The 16,948-nt window shown below is 49.8% G+C and overlaps 1 protein-coding gene across 1 annotated transcript; it reads right to left on the reverse strand.

The window, feature by feature from the left end:
• Positions 1-13,089: 13,089 nt before the first annotated feature.
• On the reverse strand, positions 13,090-16,474 carry LOC6599552 (protein rhomboid). Its single transcript, XM_002024625.2, has 3 exons — positions 16,033-16,474; positions 14,058-14,442; positions 13,090-13,998 (listed from the first exon to the last, which is right to left on the reverse strand). Exons 1-3 carry the CDS (start codon positions 16,369-16,371, stop codon positions 13,688-13,690), a joined length of 1,035 nt encoding a protein of 344 aa, XP_002024661.1. The 5' UTR covers positions 16,372-16,474; the 3' UTR covers positions 13,090-13,687.
• Between the last annotated feature and the right edge of the window lie 474 nt (positions 16,475-16,948).

Consider the following 16,948-nt stretch of genomic DNA (forward strand, 5'->3'; position numbering starts at 1 on the left):
TATGGAAAGTGCTCACGTCAAATGCCTTGATAATTCCAGTGGAATATGGGGATCTGTCAGACATTCAAGCTGTGGGAGGAGGAGACTACAGTCATTAATATATATGTTTATATGTTTCTTCCGTTTCGTTAGTCTAAGAACAGATTTTTGGGTCCTTTTCCGACTCAAAAGTTATTTGATCTGATTAATCTGGATAAACTGGATCAACGAAGCGCAACGAATGTATAGTAATGGCTGTCAACATTCAATTTGCAGAGACCGACCCCCCCATCGCATATTCAGATTTACTATAATGATGGGGTCAACTTTATATAACCTTTTGTCGGAATTCGAAATTAATTAAAAACCATTCAACACTCGGCAACGCATCGGAGCGCAGAGCAATGCAACGCATCATTCGGGCAGCTGCAGGAGGCTCCACGCGGAGGAGTCGGACAGCTGCAGTGGCCTCTCGCCACCGAGAATGAAGGGGGAGCGGGTGGGGGAATGGAGCACCATAATCATCAATTATTCGCACAATTACCGCAAACAAATAAATATTCTTAATTTATTGTGTTTTTCGATTCGAACGAACGGCACTGGCAGTGGCAGTGGCAGCAGCAGCGCCAACAGACGAAAAATCGGCTACGAAAAATAATATTAAAAATAAATTTTCGGCAGCAGACGAGAACTTTGGGGGATACACTCGTACTGCTGTTGTTGTTGTTGTTGTTGTTGTTGTTGATTTGGGGGATACGATATATGTACTTATGAATGTATGTATGTCGGTAAACTGGCCTGAAAATCGTGTGAGGATTGAGTAGATTGATGTTTATAAATTCTGACTGTTGTCTGCTGGCTGCTATCCCCCCTGCCTGTCTGTTCGTCTGTCCGCCTGTCTCTATGTCTGTCTGTTGGTCGTCTGTGAGTGTCATGCAATAAATTTCATAGATGCATTTGGTAATTTCAATTTGTTTTAATGTGTCGCGTTGTCTATTCTATATATCGCGCTCTGGGTCTGATGTTTCGCCCGTGTAGACACATATAATTTGAGGTTTATTGGCCGTGCTGTGGATGGCTCTGGTTGGTGTTTGCTATTTTTGGCCCACGGCCTCGTGGGATGTGTCGCGGCTGATGGTGCTGATGCTGCCCCAAAAGCAATTGTCGCTGCTTATCAGACGGGGGGAGAGGAGCACCGTTTGCGGCACAGCTTTTGAACTTTTCCCCCAAGGGTGGTGGAAATGTATCCATCCTCTGCTGCAGAAGCAGCAGCAGCAGCAGCAGCTTGTTAAACATCCATAAACTTGCGTTTATAGTGAAAGTTTGAGGGAAACTTAAGGGAGGGAAAGTTTATTGGGAGCCTGCAAGAAGAACTTTTCCCTAAAAGAGACCATAAATCAATTTCGCTTTCGATGCCTCGAAATGGGGACAAACATTTCCTGCATTCCTCTGCACAGGAAGCCGTGGGCTTAGTCCCCGTGGCGCCACCATTCGTTTTCAGGGATTACCAAAGAGGATTACCCATCATCCGTCCATCCGTTCCATCATATGTAATTAATAAAGTGTCATACCATGGTGTCTGTATCTGTATCTGTATCTATGCCTTTCCCTAAGCTCTGCTCTTTCTTTCGTGTTTTTTGGGGACTTTATTTCAACATAAAACATACATTTCTGTGGCAATGTCTTCTTTTCTGGTAGGAGGGGAGGGGGGTCACAGTCACATGTACCAGCCATAAAATAATGTTATTTTCTGTTTCTGTTCCGCCTCTAACGATGTTGTCATCAGCCGGCAAAGCTCTCACCTTTCTTTCCACCGGTAATCGTCGTTTAGAGACCGCTTTTTCCCACCTCCTTTCGCTCATTCATTCTTTCTTTTGGATCTCCATGGGTGTCCCCAACGAAATTTGTCGTTTGAATGGTTTCCGCAATGAAGCGACAAAACTGACAGCCCCAGTGCAGCATTTCCACGAAAATTCCACGCTCATAAAGTGACCGCGCGCGCATGGCCATGGAATGGTGTATGGTCTATAGAGTAGGGTCTATGGTCTATGGTCTATGGTCTATGGTGTATGGTGGAAAAATCATCATTGTCGTCGTTGCCTAACCTTTTCACGTTTTTCGGCGGGAACTTCCTCCTCTTTCAGGCAGAGGGGGCAGGCAATGCAACTGGTTTTTCATTTTCGGTTCATTCTCGCCGCAGACTTCATTTCTTTTCATTAGCGGCCCCCCCCCCCCCCCCCATCTGGGGGGCAGGGGCAGGGGCAGGCCAAAGGCCATAAAAATGTAACCATTTACTAGGCTACGCGTAAAATGTTCTCCTCGTAACTCTCGCTCGCTCTCTCCCGTTCCCCGGTAGGGCTTAAAGTATGTGGACTACCTACCAACTTACTTGATTGCTCTTTTACTATGTAATATATGTGTTACTGGCACAGACCGACGGACAGACAGACAGACAGACAGACAGACAGTTGGACGGACATCGGCACTTTATTAATGAAAAGCGCAAAAGTTCTTTCTATTTTTTCCAACTCCTCCCCGCCCTCCCGCCGCTCCCTCGTTTCGGTTTCCCACATCGTGCGTGTGGCCCACATTGGGGTCATGCCACAGATGGAGAGACAGAAAGAGAGAGAGACAGAGATTTGTTAACTGAAAGTGAACGGTGGTAAGGTTTCTGCAATCTGCGCAAATTAAATGCTCTGGACATTGGGCATTACCCCGAGAGAGGGCACGACGGATATGAGGAAAGTTTTGGTCTGTCCCAAAAAAGTTCACTAATTAAAGAGGCTACTCTCGTGTCGAATGGTTTGAGATGTTTGAGATTGTTCTGGATGGGTCCACCAGTCCACCAGAGTATCACGAAAGCATCATCGAGAGTGCGCGAAGCGAGTGCTCAGGGGTCGGGCCCCCTAATAACCAGCTTAAGGCCTGAAACTGAAACTAAGCCCAGTTCAAAGGCTTTGAAATCGATTTCTATACTGCGGAAATGGTAGCCATATGTTAAAGCTTATTTGAAAAGATCACCCCTTGGGGAAAAGATGATGGGTGGAAGTCTCCATGGCAATATGTTGAAGCATATAGGGATTGATTGGATATAGCCTTGGAACAAATATAAGATCAAAGTTTAACTAGTTTTGACCTCTTAGAGGTAGGTCTACTCTAGTGCGAAAGGCTGAAGAGCAATCCTCCTTCTAAGAGAATGAATTTTCTCCTGTGGCACCAGATCCTCTTTTCTCCTATTGTATCCGTACCCTCCATCTACTGTTTGCTTATAGAGATTGCTCCCTCCTCCTTCTCCTTCTCCCTTCCTATTTCCACACAAATTCGAGTTAATTTTCCCGCTTTGTTTACACTGGCAGCATTGGGGCCCTCAGCCGAAGATAAACCCAACATAAAACTGCACAACTCATAAAAAAGAACTCGCCCCCGCACCGAGCCATAGATCGCACGGCCCCCCCGCCGAATGGGGCGGGGTGCCCCTTGAGGGGCGAATGCAATGAAAATTAGAAGCAGAAGAGAACGAAAATCATAACTGAAAATCAAAGAAACAAAAGAAACACACTCGGGAGACACCCACCAGAGGGAGAAGAGATAGATTTGTTGCTTCTCTGGCGACGGGGCTCTGACAAGTCGTTGGCATCGCATCTCTGTGGCGCATGTTAATTATGCTACCTATACACCCGATCCCCATCCCCGGTCGGGAGACAGCTGTCAAGATGTGGGCCGTGGCCAGCGATGGAAAGACCTTGACTCTTGCGCTTGGAAGATCTTTCGGATACGATTTATACAATTTTTTGATTCATGGCGTCTGCCCGCGACACTTTTTGTGGCTATCTTTGGCTCTCGATTCAGAAATTGAATTCATTTCGTAGGCAAAGCATGTTGCCATATATGTCGCCCCCGCCCCCGCCACACCTCCCCACCCCACCCTCTAACCCGTCAATGCCAGAATTTCGAATCGAACTTTGATGAAAAAAAGAGAGAAAAAAATTTAAATTCAATCAGCAATTTGCATAAATTTGTGCAGAGTTGCCAAGAAGCTGCTTAAACGCTTTATATGGTGGGATTAGCCATCAACCCACGACGACGCCGACGACGCCGACGACGACGACGACCCCAGAGAGCCCCAAAGTCCCAAGCGAAACCCAAGCGACGGCGAATCCGTTATGGATGGGGGGGCCGCTGACCCAAAGTGTGGCAGCTAATGGGACAGACAAGTGACAGAATGGCTAAGTGAGTGACTGACTGAGTGAATGAATGACTGAAAGACTGCTGCGTGGGCCACCTCCACCTCCACCTCCTCCCGACGATTGACTGACGATTGAACGAACGGCGCGTCGTCCAGCGATAGGCTACTATCGAATGACACAGCAACAGCAACAGCAACAGCAGACCCCAATGGTCCCCAGTGGTTCCCAAACATTTGCAAATTGTCCACTAAAATAGCTCGTCGAAAATCGTGGGGGGTGGGGGGTGCAGGTTGTGGAAACGTCAGAGGTGGGGCGCTAGGAATCGCATCTGTCTGTAAAAGATCGTACGATTTTGTATATCTAAAACAAGATTCCTTAGTGCATTATACAAGAGGGAACATTGAAAATACTCTATAGTCGGATTTGGATATTCTCAGAGTTACAAAATTCCATCATTAATTCAGAGTAAAGGACGGTAGGGGATACGAGACACTGGAGATCTAAGAATAAGACCTCTAAGATGGCAAGAGTACTTGGGAAAGCACCCTTCTGTACCCTGCCATCCCATCTCCTCTGTTGGGACTCCCTTTCGAAGCGAACAGCTGCTCGAAGCATCATGCCCCATTGTCCCATTGTCCAGGGTATCTCCTCATATAAATATCGCCAACTGTGGTGCCCACCGTCCGATGGCTTCTATTTTGGTTCTGATTCATTCACTCGACTCGTCGTTCAATGATCGGCTGATCCGCTGCCGTCGTCGTTCTTTTTGTTTTCCGCTAAATTTAAATGCCCCAAACATCCTTAACGACACTGCCCCACACTGCTCCCCACAAAGAAGCACCCCTTGGCACCTCCTTGCTCTCTCCTTTGAACTTTTCACAATTCTCGGAATTTATTTTGTATTAATTTTCGCAGCATTAGTTTGTTAATGTTTAAAAGCCGCCATAAAGCTGACAAATATTTTAAGGCAACCCGACAAATTAATGAATTTATGGGACACTTAATCGGTGGACACCGCCCCCGCCCCCGCCACCTGTCTGTGGAGGAGGCGGGAGGAAGGGGACTCTCCCTCCACCCGGTTTTTCCGCTTTCCAACGCCCGTTCTCCTCCGATGCTGCTGTGTGGGCGACATTTTCAATTTGTTTTCTTGAGCCAAAAAAACTAAAGAGCCTCCGCTCCGCTCCGCTCTGCTCTGCTCTGCTCTACCATACCATACTATATATTTTGAAAACAAATGCTCGTATGTTTCTTGGAATTTGTGTGTATTTTTGAATCGGCTGAGATTTGCAAAGTGTTTTGTTTGTTGTCACACATTGAGTGCATGATTTGGATACGGAATGGCGAAAACTATCCTTGGAACAAAAAGGTGCACAGAGCGGCATAGGGAGAGAGGGAGAGAGAGAGAGAGAGAGAGGGAGAGAGGGACTTCCCACGTGGCTAGACGCTGGGTGGCGTCTGCGGCCGACTCCAGCGGCATCCTGGGAAACCGTGTGGGCGTCCAAAGGTGTCTCTGTGTGTAGGGTCTAGGCTTGTCTAGGTCTAGGTTCCGGGCCATGGTCACAGGGGCAGGGTCTCGCCGCATCTCTGCGCCTCTTTCTGCGGCAACTAAATCAGATCCCAGAACCGGCCTGACGACCTGTCCTCCTTGCGAAACTCGTTCCCCCTTTGGGCGCCAGATGCAGTACTCCCTCTGCTCTAGCATTCTGCCATTCTGCCATTCCGCCATTCCGCCATTCGATGGGCAAATTAATTGACTTTAACAGAATGAAGTAAGGAAAACTCCTCCTTGGCTTGTTTTCCTGCTTGTTGCTGTTGTTGACCGCACGCGTTTCCATAAACAAAAACACCAAAAAAACTTGAGGGAAACCAAACCGAAAAACAAACAAAATCGCATGCTGCAGAGGCAGCAGCAGCAGCAGCAGCCGCGACGTGCAACGCGTGGCACCCGCAATGCGTGGCAGCAGCCGCAACTATTCGTGAGTACAGGTGCGGTTTTCCAAGCAGTTTCCTCTAGAGAATCAGGGAATTGGGCTAAAAAGATAGAAATTACTCGATGAATCGTCTGTTTCCTCCAAAGAATGTTCGAAACTCATAACCGCCTATCTGCCTTTCTGTATTGATTTGCAAGAATAAACGATGCCAAGTTCCCTGCTTGGGGGCTCACTCTTCCTTCCTAATTCCGCTCCTGTCCTTGGGCATATCTTTAGCCCCCCGTTCGGGAGAAGAACTCCACCAGCCGTCCGTCTATTTGTTTTCCAAACAAGACTCTCTCTCTCGCAGACAGGCAGGCGGGCAGATGCAGATCCTCCTGCTTTGCCTTGCCCCGTGCCTTCTCCCAGTTCAAGTGCGTTCAATTTTCAATAAATCCATAAAATTTACCCTCCCCCCCCCTCCCTTCACCGACCTGAAAAGCCACAGCGGCCGCCACACAGCCCCAGCACCAGCGACTCCTCCTCCTGCAATGCAATGCTCCATCGACGACCGCAGCCTGTCTGGGGCAACAGTCCATCCAGCATCCACCATCCACCAGTGCATCAGTGCACCATGGCTGCATATTTTGTTTTGGTCTGTGAGGAGTAAACAATGCCCCAATGGGGGCAGAGGCAGCAGCAGCAGCAGCATCTGAGCATGACTCATGCCACAGTGGTGCTGAAAGATACAAAAACTCTTTTATGCGTATTAACTTATCCCCATTTTAGCCGTTCCTTGCCACTGTACTCCGTAGTACTCTGTACTCGGTCGAAGATTGTTTTTGCTGTCGAAGTTGTTGAAGTTTTCTCCACGACTCTGTGCTTTCCCTTACCCCCCCACCAGCCTGTTGTAACCATCGAGAAGACCGTTGCATATTTCGCATCTGTTGATGGTGCTGCTGCTGCTGCTGCTGCTGGTGCTGGTGCTGCGGTTCCTTGTGGAATGACTGTGGCATCATCTGTAACTCATCATTTTCTGAAATATTGCTCTTTTGCATACCTGCAGCAGAACTTAATTCCGATTTATCAGAGAAACAGAAACAGAAACAGCCAACAGACAAGGGCGGAGATATGGGAAGTGGGGAATGGGGAGGGGGGAGTGGGGAGGGGGGAATGCGTGCACTCGTCGTTCGAGTGGGTTTCAATCAACTGACGGACGCCACCGCAGACGTAATTTATTGCCACTTTTCGCAACGATTTTCAATTTTTCGCATTGATGTTTTCCCCCTCCCCCCCCTCACTCTCTCTCTCTCTTGAGACACAAATATATAGAGAAAAAGGAAGATAAATATAGATAGAAGGCGTCACTAATTGATTCCCGGTGGCTGGCTGGCTGGCTGGCTGCCTGCCTGCCTGCCTTGGAACCCTGGGCAATTTGAAAGTTAATTGGTCTCTCGACCAGGTACTCTTTTGGGCACCTTTTTAGTTGCATTTCCCTGGGCCACTTAAGTGTATTTAATTAATGCAATGCCACCGAATCCCAGACCCAGAGAGAGAGGGAGGGAGAGTGGACTTTGTGCCGCATTAGATGCGCATCGAGGGGGAAACAAGCCAGGAGGCGCCTCGCTTTTTGCCGGCCAGCAAAAACCACTTAATCTGCAGCGTGGCTAAAACATTGTGTGTCGTCTGTGGTGGCTTTAGAATCGGAATCAGGCGGGGACCAGGGGCGAAATGGGATGTAGGAAATGGCTAAATGTTGTGCAATTTTCGCCTGTTTTTCCGCGTAGCTCTACAGAGCGAGGGTATGTGGATTCCTGTGCGAAAGAGGTCTGGGCACGTCTCCAAGTCAAAACCATCTTCCATTCCGCGCGAAAGCGCATCCAAGCTTCGTCTAGTGCTCCGTCTCCTGGAAGGGAATCCTGAAGCGTGGGCTGGTTACGCTCTGGAGCAATGTTCTGCCACGGGATGTGCCACAGATGACACCGTCAGTGACTGTGGCTGTGGCTGTGGCAGTGGCAGTGGCAGTGGGTGCAGCCAGGCGGAAGGGGGCTGGAAGTGGACACCTTTTGCTGCCTGGGATTATCCTTTGTTGCGAATCGACAAGCTGGAACATGGAACCGTGGCACCACGGCTGCTTCTTCTTCTTCATCTTCTTCATCTTCTGCTTCCCTGGGCGCTGGTTGTTTCTGCTGTGCTGCTCCACACCCGCACTCGGGTGGCATCACCACGCACTTTATTTCTGTGGCAGCAAACGCAGACTCTCCCGGTCCAGAGGCTTAATTGCAAACATTTCTGCGTTTCATGAGCGGTGTTCAAGTGAACTCTGATTGCTGGCTGGCTGGCTGGCTGGCTGCTTCTCAACGCTGCTGCTCCTGCTCCTGCTGGTCGCCCCCGAAAACTGTTTCCTGCCGCTGCTCCTGCTGCTGCTCCTTCGCCGTCGTGTGGCGTTAATTGGGCAGCAGCAGCAGCAGCAGGCGAAACATTTTTGCCTGCCACTTTGATGCCTTGCCGATGATACTCCAACAACAAGAGCTGCAGCTTCCCCGAAAATTTGCATTTCAAGCAGCCCGCGATTTATGACCCAAGCAGCCAGCCAGCTAAAGAGAGAGAGGAGCCGCTGCACCAGGAGTGGAGTGGAGTGGAGTGAGAGAGAGAGAGATCTGTGACGAATCCAATTATGAGGCGCGCCAGCTGCCAACGGGTGCAACGAGAAGGAGATGGAGAGGGGGAGGGGATTCTTGGGGGCATTCACGGGGTCCCGTCCTCGCTCTGGTGACGGCTGCCATGTGCCCTGATGCGATAATGCGCCATCAAATGGCCATAAATAAAGCGCACAAAGCGGATTAAGCGTTTTGTTAACAGATTTATATTGAACTGAATTATGAGCCCAGGAGTAGGAGCTCCCAGAGGAGCAGGAGCAGGCGAAGGAGCGGCAGAAGGAGCGGTAGATGGGCCCCACAGCTTGTGATTTAACGAGTCCCTTGATGGCAATGAGATCTCGGGATCAATCGAAATTAACGCGATGCCGGAACGGCTATAAGAGCTGCAATAACAGCTTGTTATCCCCTCATCGGGCGGGGAAATCGAGACCCCCAATCGAGACTTGCACTCTGCATTTTCCCCATTTTCCGCTACATTTCCTCGGTGGAAAACTGTCATCTGTCAAGACAAAGTATAGGATATTTCTTACGATTGGTGAGCAGCGAGTGGAGCAGTGGATGCTTAAAAGCTTTCCTTCAATGGAGTAGAAAGAGTTGAGGATGGTTTCTTATGGAGAACACCACTCATACGAGGTATTTCCTGCCTTTTCAAGGGATTTCGGGAGGACTGTGCATCATATCCTGGAAGCCCTGGCCCTACGGAATTTGTTTCATAATTTGCAAAACGAAACGAAAACATTTCTAGTTTACAGTCAATTATTTCTTAATTATGATGCATACACTCGTACGGATTTGTGTTTTACTTTGTTGCAACATTGCCATGCCCCACATGTAACATCATTTCGAACATTGCAAATACTTCGGGTGTCTTGTTGCAGCCCTCCTCCTGCTGCATCTTCATGCTTCAGTTGTTCCAGTGGAGAGCTTGCCACATGTGCCCCAAAGCTAGCCATAGAAATGTGGATTAGAATTGATGGCAGCACCCCCAAAAATATAGCAAATGTCCAACCAGAATTTATGTAGATTTTCCGTTGATAAATTCATGGGAGCGCAGGGGGGGCTGCCAATGCTGCCACTTGCCACAGCTTTTACCCATTCTCTGGACTGGACATGGACAACCGTCAATGCATCAATCGAATGAATATATGTTTCCCTTCCATTTGCTTATCGAATTTAAGTGCTCCCCAAAGGACGACTCTCCGGCGATTGTCCCATTCGGACTAGTGTTTTGTCTATGTTGCACGAGCGAGAGAGAGAGAGAGAGAGAGAGAGAGGATGTGGCAGCAAAGTGCTGCTGTAGTGGCAGGCTGAAACACTTACTTAAAGCCTGGCCAAAAAAAATTACAGCCACCGAAAAGTGAGGCGAATAAAAACAAAAATACTCGTACTCGTACCATCAAAAAAATGCTGTTCAAAATTGCCCCCGAGGGCACAGGCGAATGGCAAATTGAGGCGGCGCGCCGCTGAAGAAGCCGCCGCCGCCTTGCCACAGGAGGAGGATCATCCTCATCAGCAGTTGCCGCAGCAGCAGCAGCAGCGGCCGCAGCAGCAGCAGTCGATGCGATCGACGACGAGTGGCAGCCGCGTGCTCCGGATGGGGCACGAAGGGGGCAGCATCGAATTAAGCAAATTATGGTGGGGCTCCCAATGATCGATCCGAGCTGCATGCCCCCGCCCGCTCTGTCTCCCTGACAGATGCTGCAATTTGCCTTAATGCCCAGGATTATGTTTTGGAAGCAACTCCGAAAGCTGCAAACTGTTGACTCTTTTTTTTTCCTTCCCTTTTTCTGTGTCCACTCGGTCCACGGCGGCTCCACAAATTGGCGCATGTAAATTTTTGGGCTGTGTGCCCCCTGCCCGCATCCTCTCTGTGGATTGTTGGGCAGAGTAAGTGCTGTGTCCTGTTGGTGGGGCATGTGGACTTGTAAGAGGCGTTTGCTAAAGGATAAATAGCTGGAGACTAGAAGCTCTGAGACTCTGAAGGGATCTCCTTCAAGGAGAATAAACCTCTACAGATGGTAGCTCCCGTCAGTATTTGGACAGAGATCTGTTCTCCTTCAATGCAGGACACTTCTCTGGGATTCCTTCTAGGATCATGAGATACTTTCACGGAAGATACGTCCAGTGTCGTCCCTCTTCTTTGCCGATGAAGATCAGATGATCAGAAGATACTTTCTCAGTGGTCTAAAAAGATACTTCCTCTTTACTTTACGCGTTTTGGCAAAACTCCAAGAAAAGATGCCACTTTCGCAGGATTTATTCCCGTTTCCAGGACTTGTATCATCCCATCCGGAAGACACTTTTTCTTTAGGCTCTTCCTCTCCTTCGTAGGGCATTGCCCGTGTCCCTTAAACCTTAAATTCCTTCTCCTGCTTCTGCTTCTGGTTTTGTCATCCCTCCTTCCCCCCCCCCCTCCCCCCTCGCATCCTCGCTTTTTTGCTGTTTCTTTTGCTTTTGCTGACATTTGTGCGCAAAAGCGCTGAAATATTTTTTGAATGCAGATTTTTCACTTAAAATTATTTCAATTACGCCAAAGTGCAGGAGGCAGGCCGCGAAGAAGGAGCCCAGGGATTGACTTTTTTCTGTCTCTCAATGGCAGCTGCTGTGTTGGAAACTGAATTCTGAAGTCCTGAAGTCCGAAGCCAAGTCGATGCCTGATGCCTGATGCTGAGAGGCTGAGAGGATGAGAGGCTGAGAGGCTGACGCTGTTGCAGTTGTCGCTGCTGCTGTCGGAAGGGATCTCTGAACTTCAGCTGCAAGTAGATTAAATGCTGCCACAACCGCAAACAGACAAACTTGGTCAATTATTTTCAACGGCGAACACAAATTATTGATGCAGGAGGCCCATGGACATGGACATGGACATGGACATGGAGCAGTGGACGTGGACCCCTTCGAGGAGCAGTGGGAGAGGCCGAAACCGCAGCCATGGAACCGAAGCGAACCAAAGCGAAGCTCATCAATCTGACGGACGACGTTGTCGTTGAGAAGGAGAGACAATGGGGCTGGCTCTCTGCTCCTCTGGCAAAAGGTCTTCATTAAATTAGTGAAATGAGCATCGTGGTAGAGCAGCAGCAGCAGTGGCAGCGGCAGCAGCGGCAGGAGGATGATGATTCCATGGGCATGAAGCTGCAGCAGAGGCAGCAACAGCAGCCGCATTTAATGTCACAAATATTTGTGTTGTCAACCTGTCAATGGGGGACTTCCATTCGAGATCCATTCGATGATCCGCATCTCTGATTCTGATTCCCCGAAGAATCCAGCAGCTCCAGACCCACAGAGATTTGTGCTAAATTGGATCAACTTTATGGGTGGCTACCGATTGTTGTCGATTGAACCATCAATGTCTCATCAAAATGCCCTGCCCTCCCCTGCCCTGCCCTCACCCTGCCATCCCCTGTCACTCGACAAGTTTTTGGGTGGCTTTTGTCGAATGGGTTGGCTGCGGCAGGGCAGGTATTGCCACCAGCTATTATATTACAGCAACAGCACCAAAAAAAGTTTACAATTTCAGTTTTCGTTGGTCACAAACGAAATCCAAAACCGAAAAACACTGCACTAATTAGGCCACGACACCAACAACAGCACCCAGCACCCAGAACCCATTCGATGGGGCAATACCTCGAACCCAAAACAGAACCGGCACAACCAGAGAAACAATGTCCAAAACCATGGTCTAATTTTCACTGTTTCACTTTGTTCGTAATTCATTTTTGGCGTTGACCAATTCCGCATTTTGCCATTGAAAATGTGCTGGATTATTGCACAAAACCTCGTGCCGGACGGATGTTTTGTGGGCGCTCAAACAAATTCATGGACTGGACTTTTTGGCGCAGTTTCGGCCACAAGGCAGCAAAAGCAGTTGACTTTTTGGCCTGCCACAATTTCTATGGCACTCAAATCGATGCAAGCGTTTGAATACTTACCCTGGCAGCCCTGCTATGGCTTTAGAATTATAATAAAGTACCTGCATTCGTGTAAATGTATGTACTAGAGTCCAGGGTCCTGCTTGAATCCACAGCTATACAGCTCATGCCTCTCGCATAGCATTTGTGTGCTACTTTCTCGCACTCTCTGCCCGCAAATCAAATACAAAAGTGAGCGAGAAAAAAATCCGAAATTTTCGGATCTGACCCCTGCTTCGTTCAGTCCGTTTTGCGCGAGAATGCTAAGACCGAACGAAGCGAATACCGAATCGGTGTAAGTATATACCAAGCAAAAGAGGGCACTTCCCAGCTCATATAAATATATTATTGATCAACATCAAGAGGCAGACTCCTAGCGAAAATCTTAATGTCGAGCCACGTGGGCGTCGACAACTCGGCTCAATCTGGCAGAGAAAAAGGTTCAAAGTTATGTAGCTTAGCAATTTATTGAAGATTTCATTACTGTGTAGTTCATTTGGATATCTTTAGTACATTCTTTCAGTTCTTTCCTCATAAGTTCTTTCGTTAGATAGTATCTATATATCTCCAGCACATTATTTCGATGTATTTAGTTCTTCATTTGTTCATACTTACTACTGGGATATCTCTAGTTCTTCCTTCTGAAATCTTGAAGTTCTTTATTGCTTAACGTTTACCGTCTTTCAAGCTCTGGTTGTCTTTTGGCATTATAACTAAATAGGCAATCGGATGGATGGATGGATGGATGGGATCCACCATCCCAAAATAGAGAGCAAAACCTTCATGCGATCCTTTGGTTTTTCTTTTGGAAAGTCTCTGATGTGAGCCTGGCTCTCCACTCCTTTGGCATTGGCATAAGATACACATGTAAATGTTGTTGTTGTTTTGTTTTCCTTTCGAGGGTCTTAAGTTTAAAGAGTACTTTGAGCAGATATCCGAGAGATACTTAAGGTTCTTTTTGAGCACACACTGTCCTGGGGGAGGGGGAGAGTCTTACCATCTAGTGACTAGAGACTAAAGCATAAGATATGATGTGATGAAGTCTTTTAACCCATTCCCAGGTCGTGGAGCAGGTGCTGCTTGAGCACCTCTCCCTCCTGCTCGGCCAGGAGCTGGGCGGTCACCGTGTTGATCAGATTGAAGGCTATGCCAAAGACACTGAATGCCGACCACACGCCCAGTGCCAGCCAGCGCAGCAGCCGCGGACGCAGGCCCCCGTCCAGCTGCCGGAGGAGCAGCAGACCCACACTCAAGCCGGCCAGGGCGCCCGTCATGTGGGCGATGTAGGAGACAGTGGGGCGCGCCTGCAGCTCCTCGAGGTCTCTGGAATACAGAGCGTAGCCCAGGTCGCAGAAAACTAAAAGAAGCATTAGCCATTGTCAGGGAAAGACCGAAGAAATCTCTTGGAATACTCACCAAACAGAATCACAGCCATCAGCTGCAGGATTCCATGACGCATCTGCTCCAGGTTCAGCAGCACGCTGGCCACCTGGGCAGCCAAGAGAGCATAGACCCCCCCACTGGCGCCCACCAGGTACACCTCAGAGTCGACGACACTGGTGCCCAGGGATCCGGCCAGAACGCCCGCCATGTAGATCACTCCCGTCCGGGCAGAGCCATGCACCATCTCCAGGGGCAGGCCGAAGAGCAGTTGTGTGAGCACATTGAAGCCCAGGTGGAGCCAGCTGGCGTGGAGCAGGGCGTAGCTGAGGAAGCGCCACAGCTGGAGGCGCAGGTCGGGGCGATAGATGAGCACAGAGTCCTCCGGAGGGACCTGACCCACGCACACGAATACAAAAATCTGTAAAGGAGAAAAACGGCACGTTAACTGGTTCATTTCGGGTATCCCGGCTATCCGGGAGCATCTCTATCTGCGGAACCGGAACCAGCAATAAACCCATCAACAAAAACCCACACAGAGAAGAGACACAGAGACACAGAGAGATGGAGAGATGGCGAGGGGGACAGCAACCCCCAAAGGGGCCATGGCACAGACTGCCGCCAGACAGCGACGAGACGTCGCCATCGAATTCCCCTTTTTCCTTGGCTTTCCTTTCCTTTCCATCCACTCCCTGTCTCGGGCTCTGGCTCTGGCTCTGGCTGTGGCTCTCTGGTGGCGGCGACGGCGTCCAGTCGTCTGTGGGCCCTGCCAGACGCGGAAAACAAATCGTAGACGTGTTGGGGTTTTTCGCACGCACACTCGCCCTATCCCTGGCAATCCCTTGCTATCCCCTTTCAGAGTGTCCCCGTCGCCCTTCGCCCGCTCTGGTGCTTCTCGTATATCCTTTAACCGGAAGCCAACTTCCATTTCATTCCCATTCCAACAGAGAAGGGGGCACTCTCCGTGAAGCGTGTGTGTGTGTGGGCCAGTCGGCAATTTGTTTGCCTCAAAAGTCAATTGCTCGACTAGAGCTCTTGGACGTGCGAGCGGAAAAGGGGGACTCCCAGATGGGACACATGATCCAGCAACAGCAGCAGCATCTTTGCTCTGGGGGGGAAGCAACCCTCCTCGTGTAAGCACACGACGTGAGACGTGAGACGTGACTGCGCAAATACCGACCACCGACCACCGACCCGACCCGACCCGACCAGCCATCCATACGCTGACCAGAGTGGACTTCCACTTGCGGAACTTCTTTGCTTCTGGTAAGGAAAGCCCACACCAAACTGATGTTGGATAATGGAAAAATAAATAAACTACCATGGAAGGATGGCTTCTTGCGGCCTAAGCCTTGAAAATGCATGCAAAACATTCTAGTTTCTATATAAATTGGAATGTTGTGGAACACAACACACACAATTTGAAACATTTCAACCCAAGACTGCATCTAAAAATGGGCCTTAAGAAACTTCTGTGGACTTCTGTAGGCAAACACGTGTCGCGCATAATGCAGTAGCACCCCTCGGCTGGTGCCGAGAACCTTTTACAATGATTTGAAACCCCCCCAGAGAACAAGTGCTTGTACACGAAAACATAAGTTGTAATTCAACAAAGGATGTACGAGTAGTATGCCTTTTCCAAGCAATATGTTGGCTATCCCAAGGGTTGCCTCTGCCACACCACAGTGGGTGGGTGAGTGTGTGTGTGTGTGGCAGCAATTAAAGCAAACCACACTCTCCAGAGGAGGGTCCCCCAGTACCCCACTCCCCAGTCCCCAGTCCCCAGTCACGAGTGTGTGTGGCCACAGCAATGTCATGGATTGTGGGGATGCCATGGCAACCTTCCGTCACCCGAAATCGCCCCAAAAAAAGTTACGGCTTTTTATGAGCGGTGCGGCCCTCAATCAACCCTCGGGTCGAGAGTTTAATCGCATTAAAAGCGGCAACAGTGGAGAAATGGTACAGTACGCCCCGCCCGACCCCGCCCGACCCCTCCCGACCCCGCACTCACCTCCAGCAGCGATGCAAGGACAATGAAGCAGGGCGGCGGCCATTTGGTGGCAAGAAGCTGCCTCTCCTTCTGCCTCTCCCTCTCCAGCAATGGTGGCTTCTTTGTTGCTGAAACTGGAACTGGAACTGGGCCTGGGCCTGGGCCTGGGACTGCTGTCGTTGTGCGATGCACTGGATATGGGTGTGGATGTGGATGTGGATGCTGTGGCATCAGCTGGTCACAACAGACGCCCAGCACCAGGCCAGACGAATGCGATGTGGAGGAGGCGGAGGCAGAGGCACAGCCCGTCGGCATCGGCGGCGGCATCTGCACTACGGTGCTGCTGGGCAGCAGCAGCATCTCTCCTCTCCGTTTATTCGAGTGTCTATTTTTGGGGCGTCTGCCTTGTGACGGTGCCCCACTTAGCAGCAGCAGCAGCAGCAGCAGCACCAGCACCGACTGTGGCAGTGGCAGTGGCAGCAGCAGCAGCGGTGGCGGCGTTTGCTGTCATCATGAGATGGTCTCGGAATGCTGTCTGGGCCCCCGGTTTTGGCCTCCTGGAAAGAAATAAAGACACGACACACATGAGTCAGAGTATCAGCAATGGGGCTTACAGTGGGCCAAATTAGCTCAAGGTTGTCTCCTCCGTCGGGCGGTCGGTCCGTCGGTCCGTCGGTCGTTGTGTCCCACTGTCTCGAGGGCCCCCCATCCAATGGGTGCTGCCAGACGACGACGACAACTGCAGCGCATTTCGAGGCGACTCTCGACTCGTCTCGTCTCCGTCTCCGTCTCTCGATTTGGCAGACGACAGCGCCAAAAGGCGGCGCCATCATTCAGGTCTACACCGAGTCCCCCATTTCTTCCATTTCCCTCTCGTTTCAGCACTTTTTAATGGCCCTAGACCTAGACGGCCATAAAAAAGTCAAGAATTTATTTC

The sequence above is a fragment of the Drosophila persimilis genome, unplaced genomic scaffold (genome assembly GCF_003286085.1).
Source record: "Drosophila persimilis strain 14011-0111.01,24,50 unplaced genomic scaffold, DperRS2 tig00000863-arrow-arrow-pilon, whole genome shotgun sequence".
NCBI lineage: Eukaryota > Metazoa > Arthropoda > Insecta > Diptera > Drosophilidae > Drosophila > Drosophila persimilis.

Bases quoted from the DNA above. Each gene is read 5' to 3' on its own strand.
- LOC6599552 (XM_002024625.2), bottom strand. From the start codon at position 16,371: ATGCTGCTGCTGCCCAGCAGCACCGTAGTGCAGATGCCGCCGCCGATG. The intron at 14,443-16,032 runs GTGAGTGCGGGG...TCTCCTTTACAG, and splicing joins TCCTTGCATCGCTGCTGGAG to ATTTTTGTATTCGTGTGCGT. The intron at 13,999-14,057 runs GTGAGTATTCCA...TGCTTCTTTTAG, and splicing joins GATGGCTGTGATTCTGTTTG to TTTTCTGCGACCTGGGCTAC.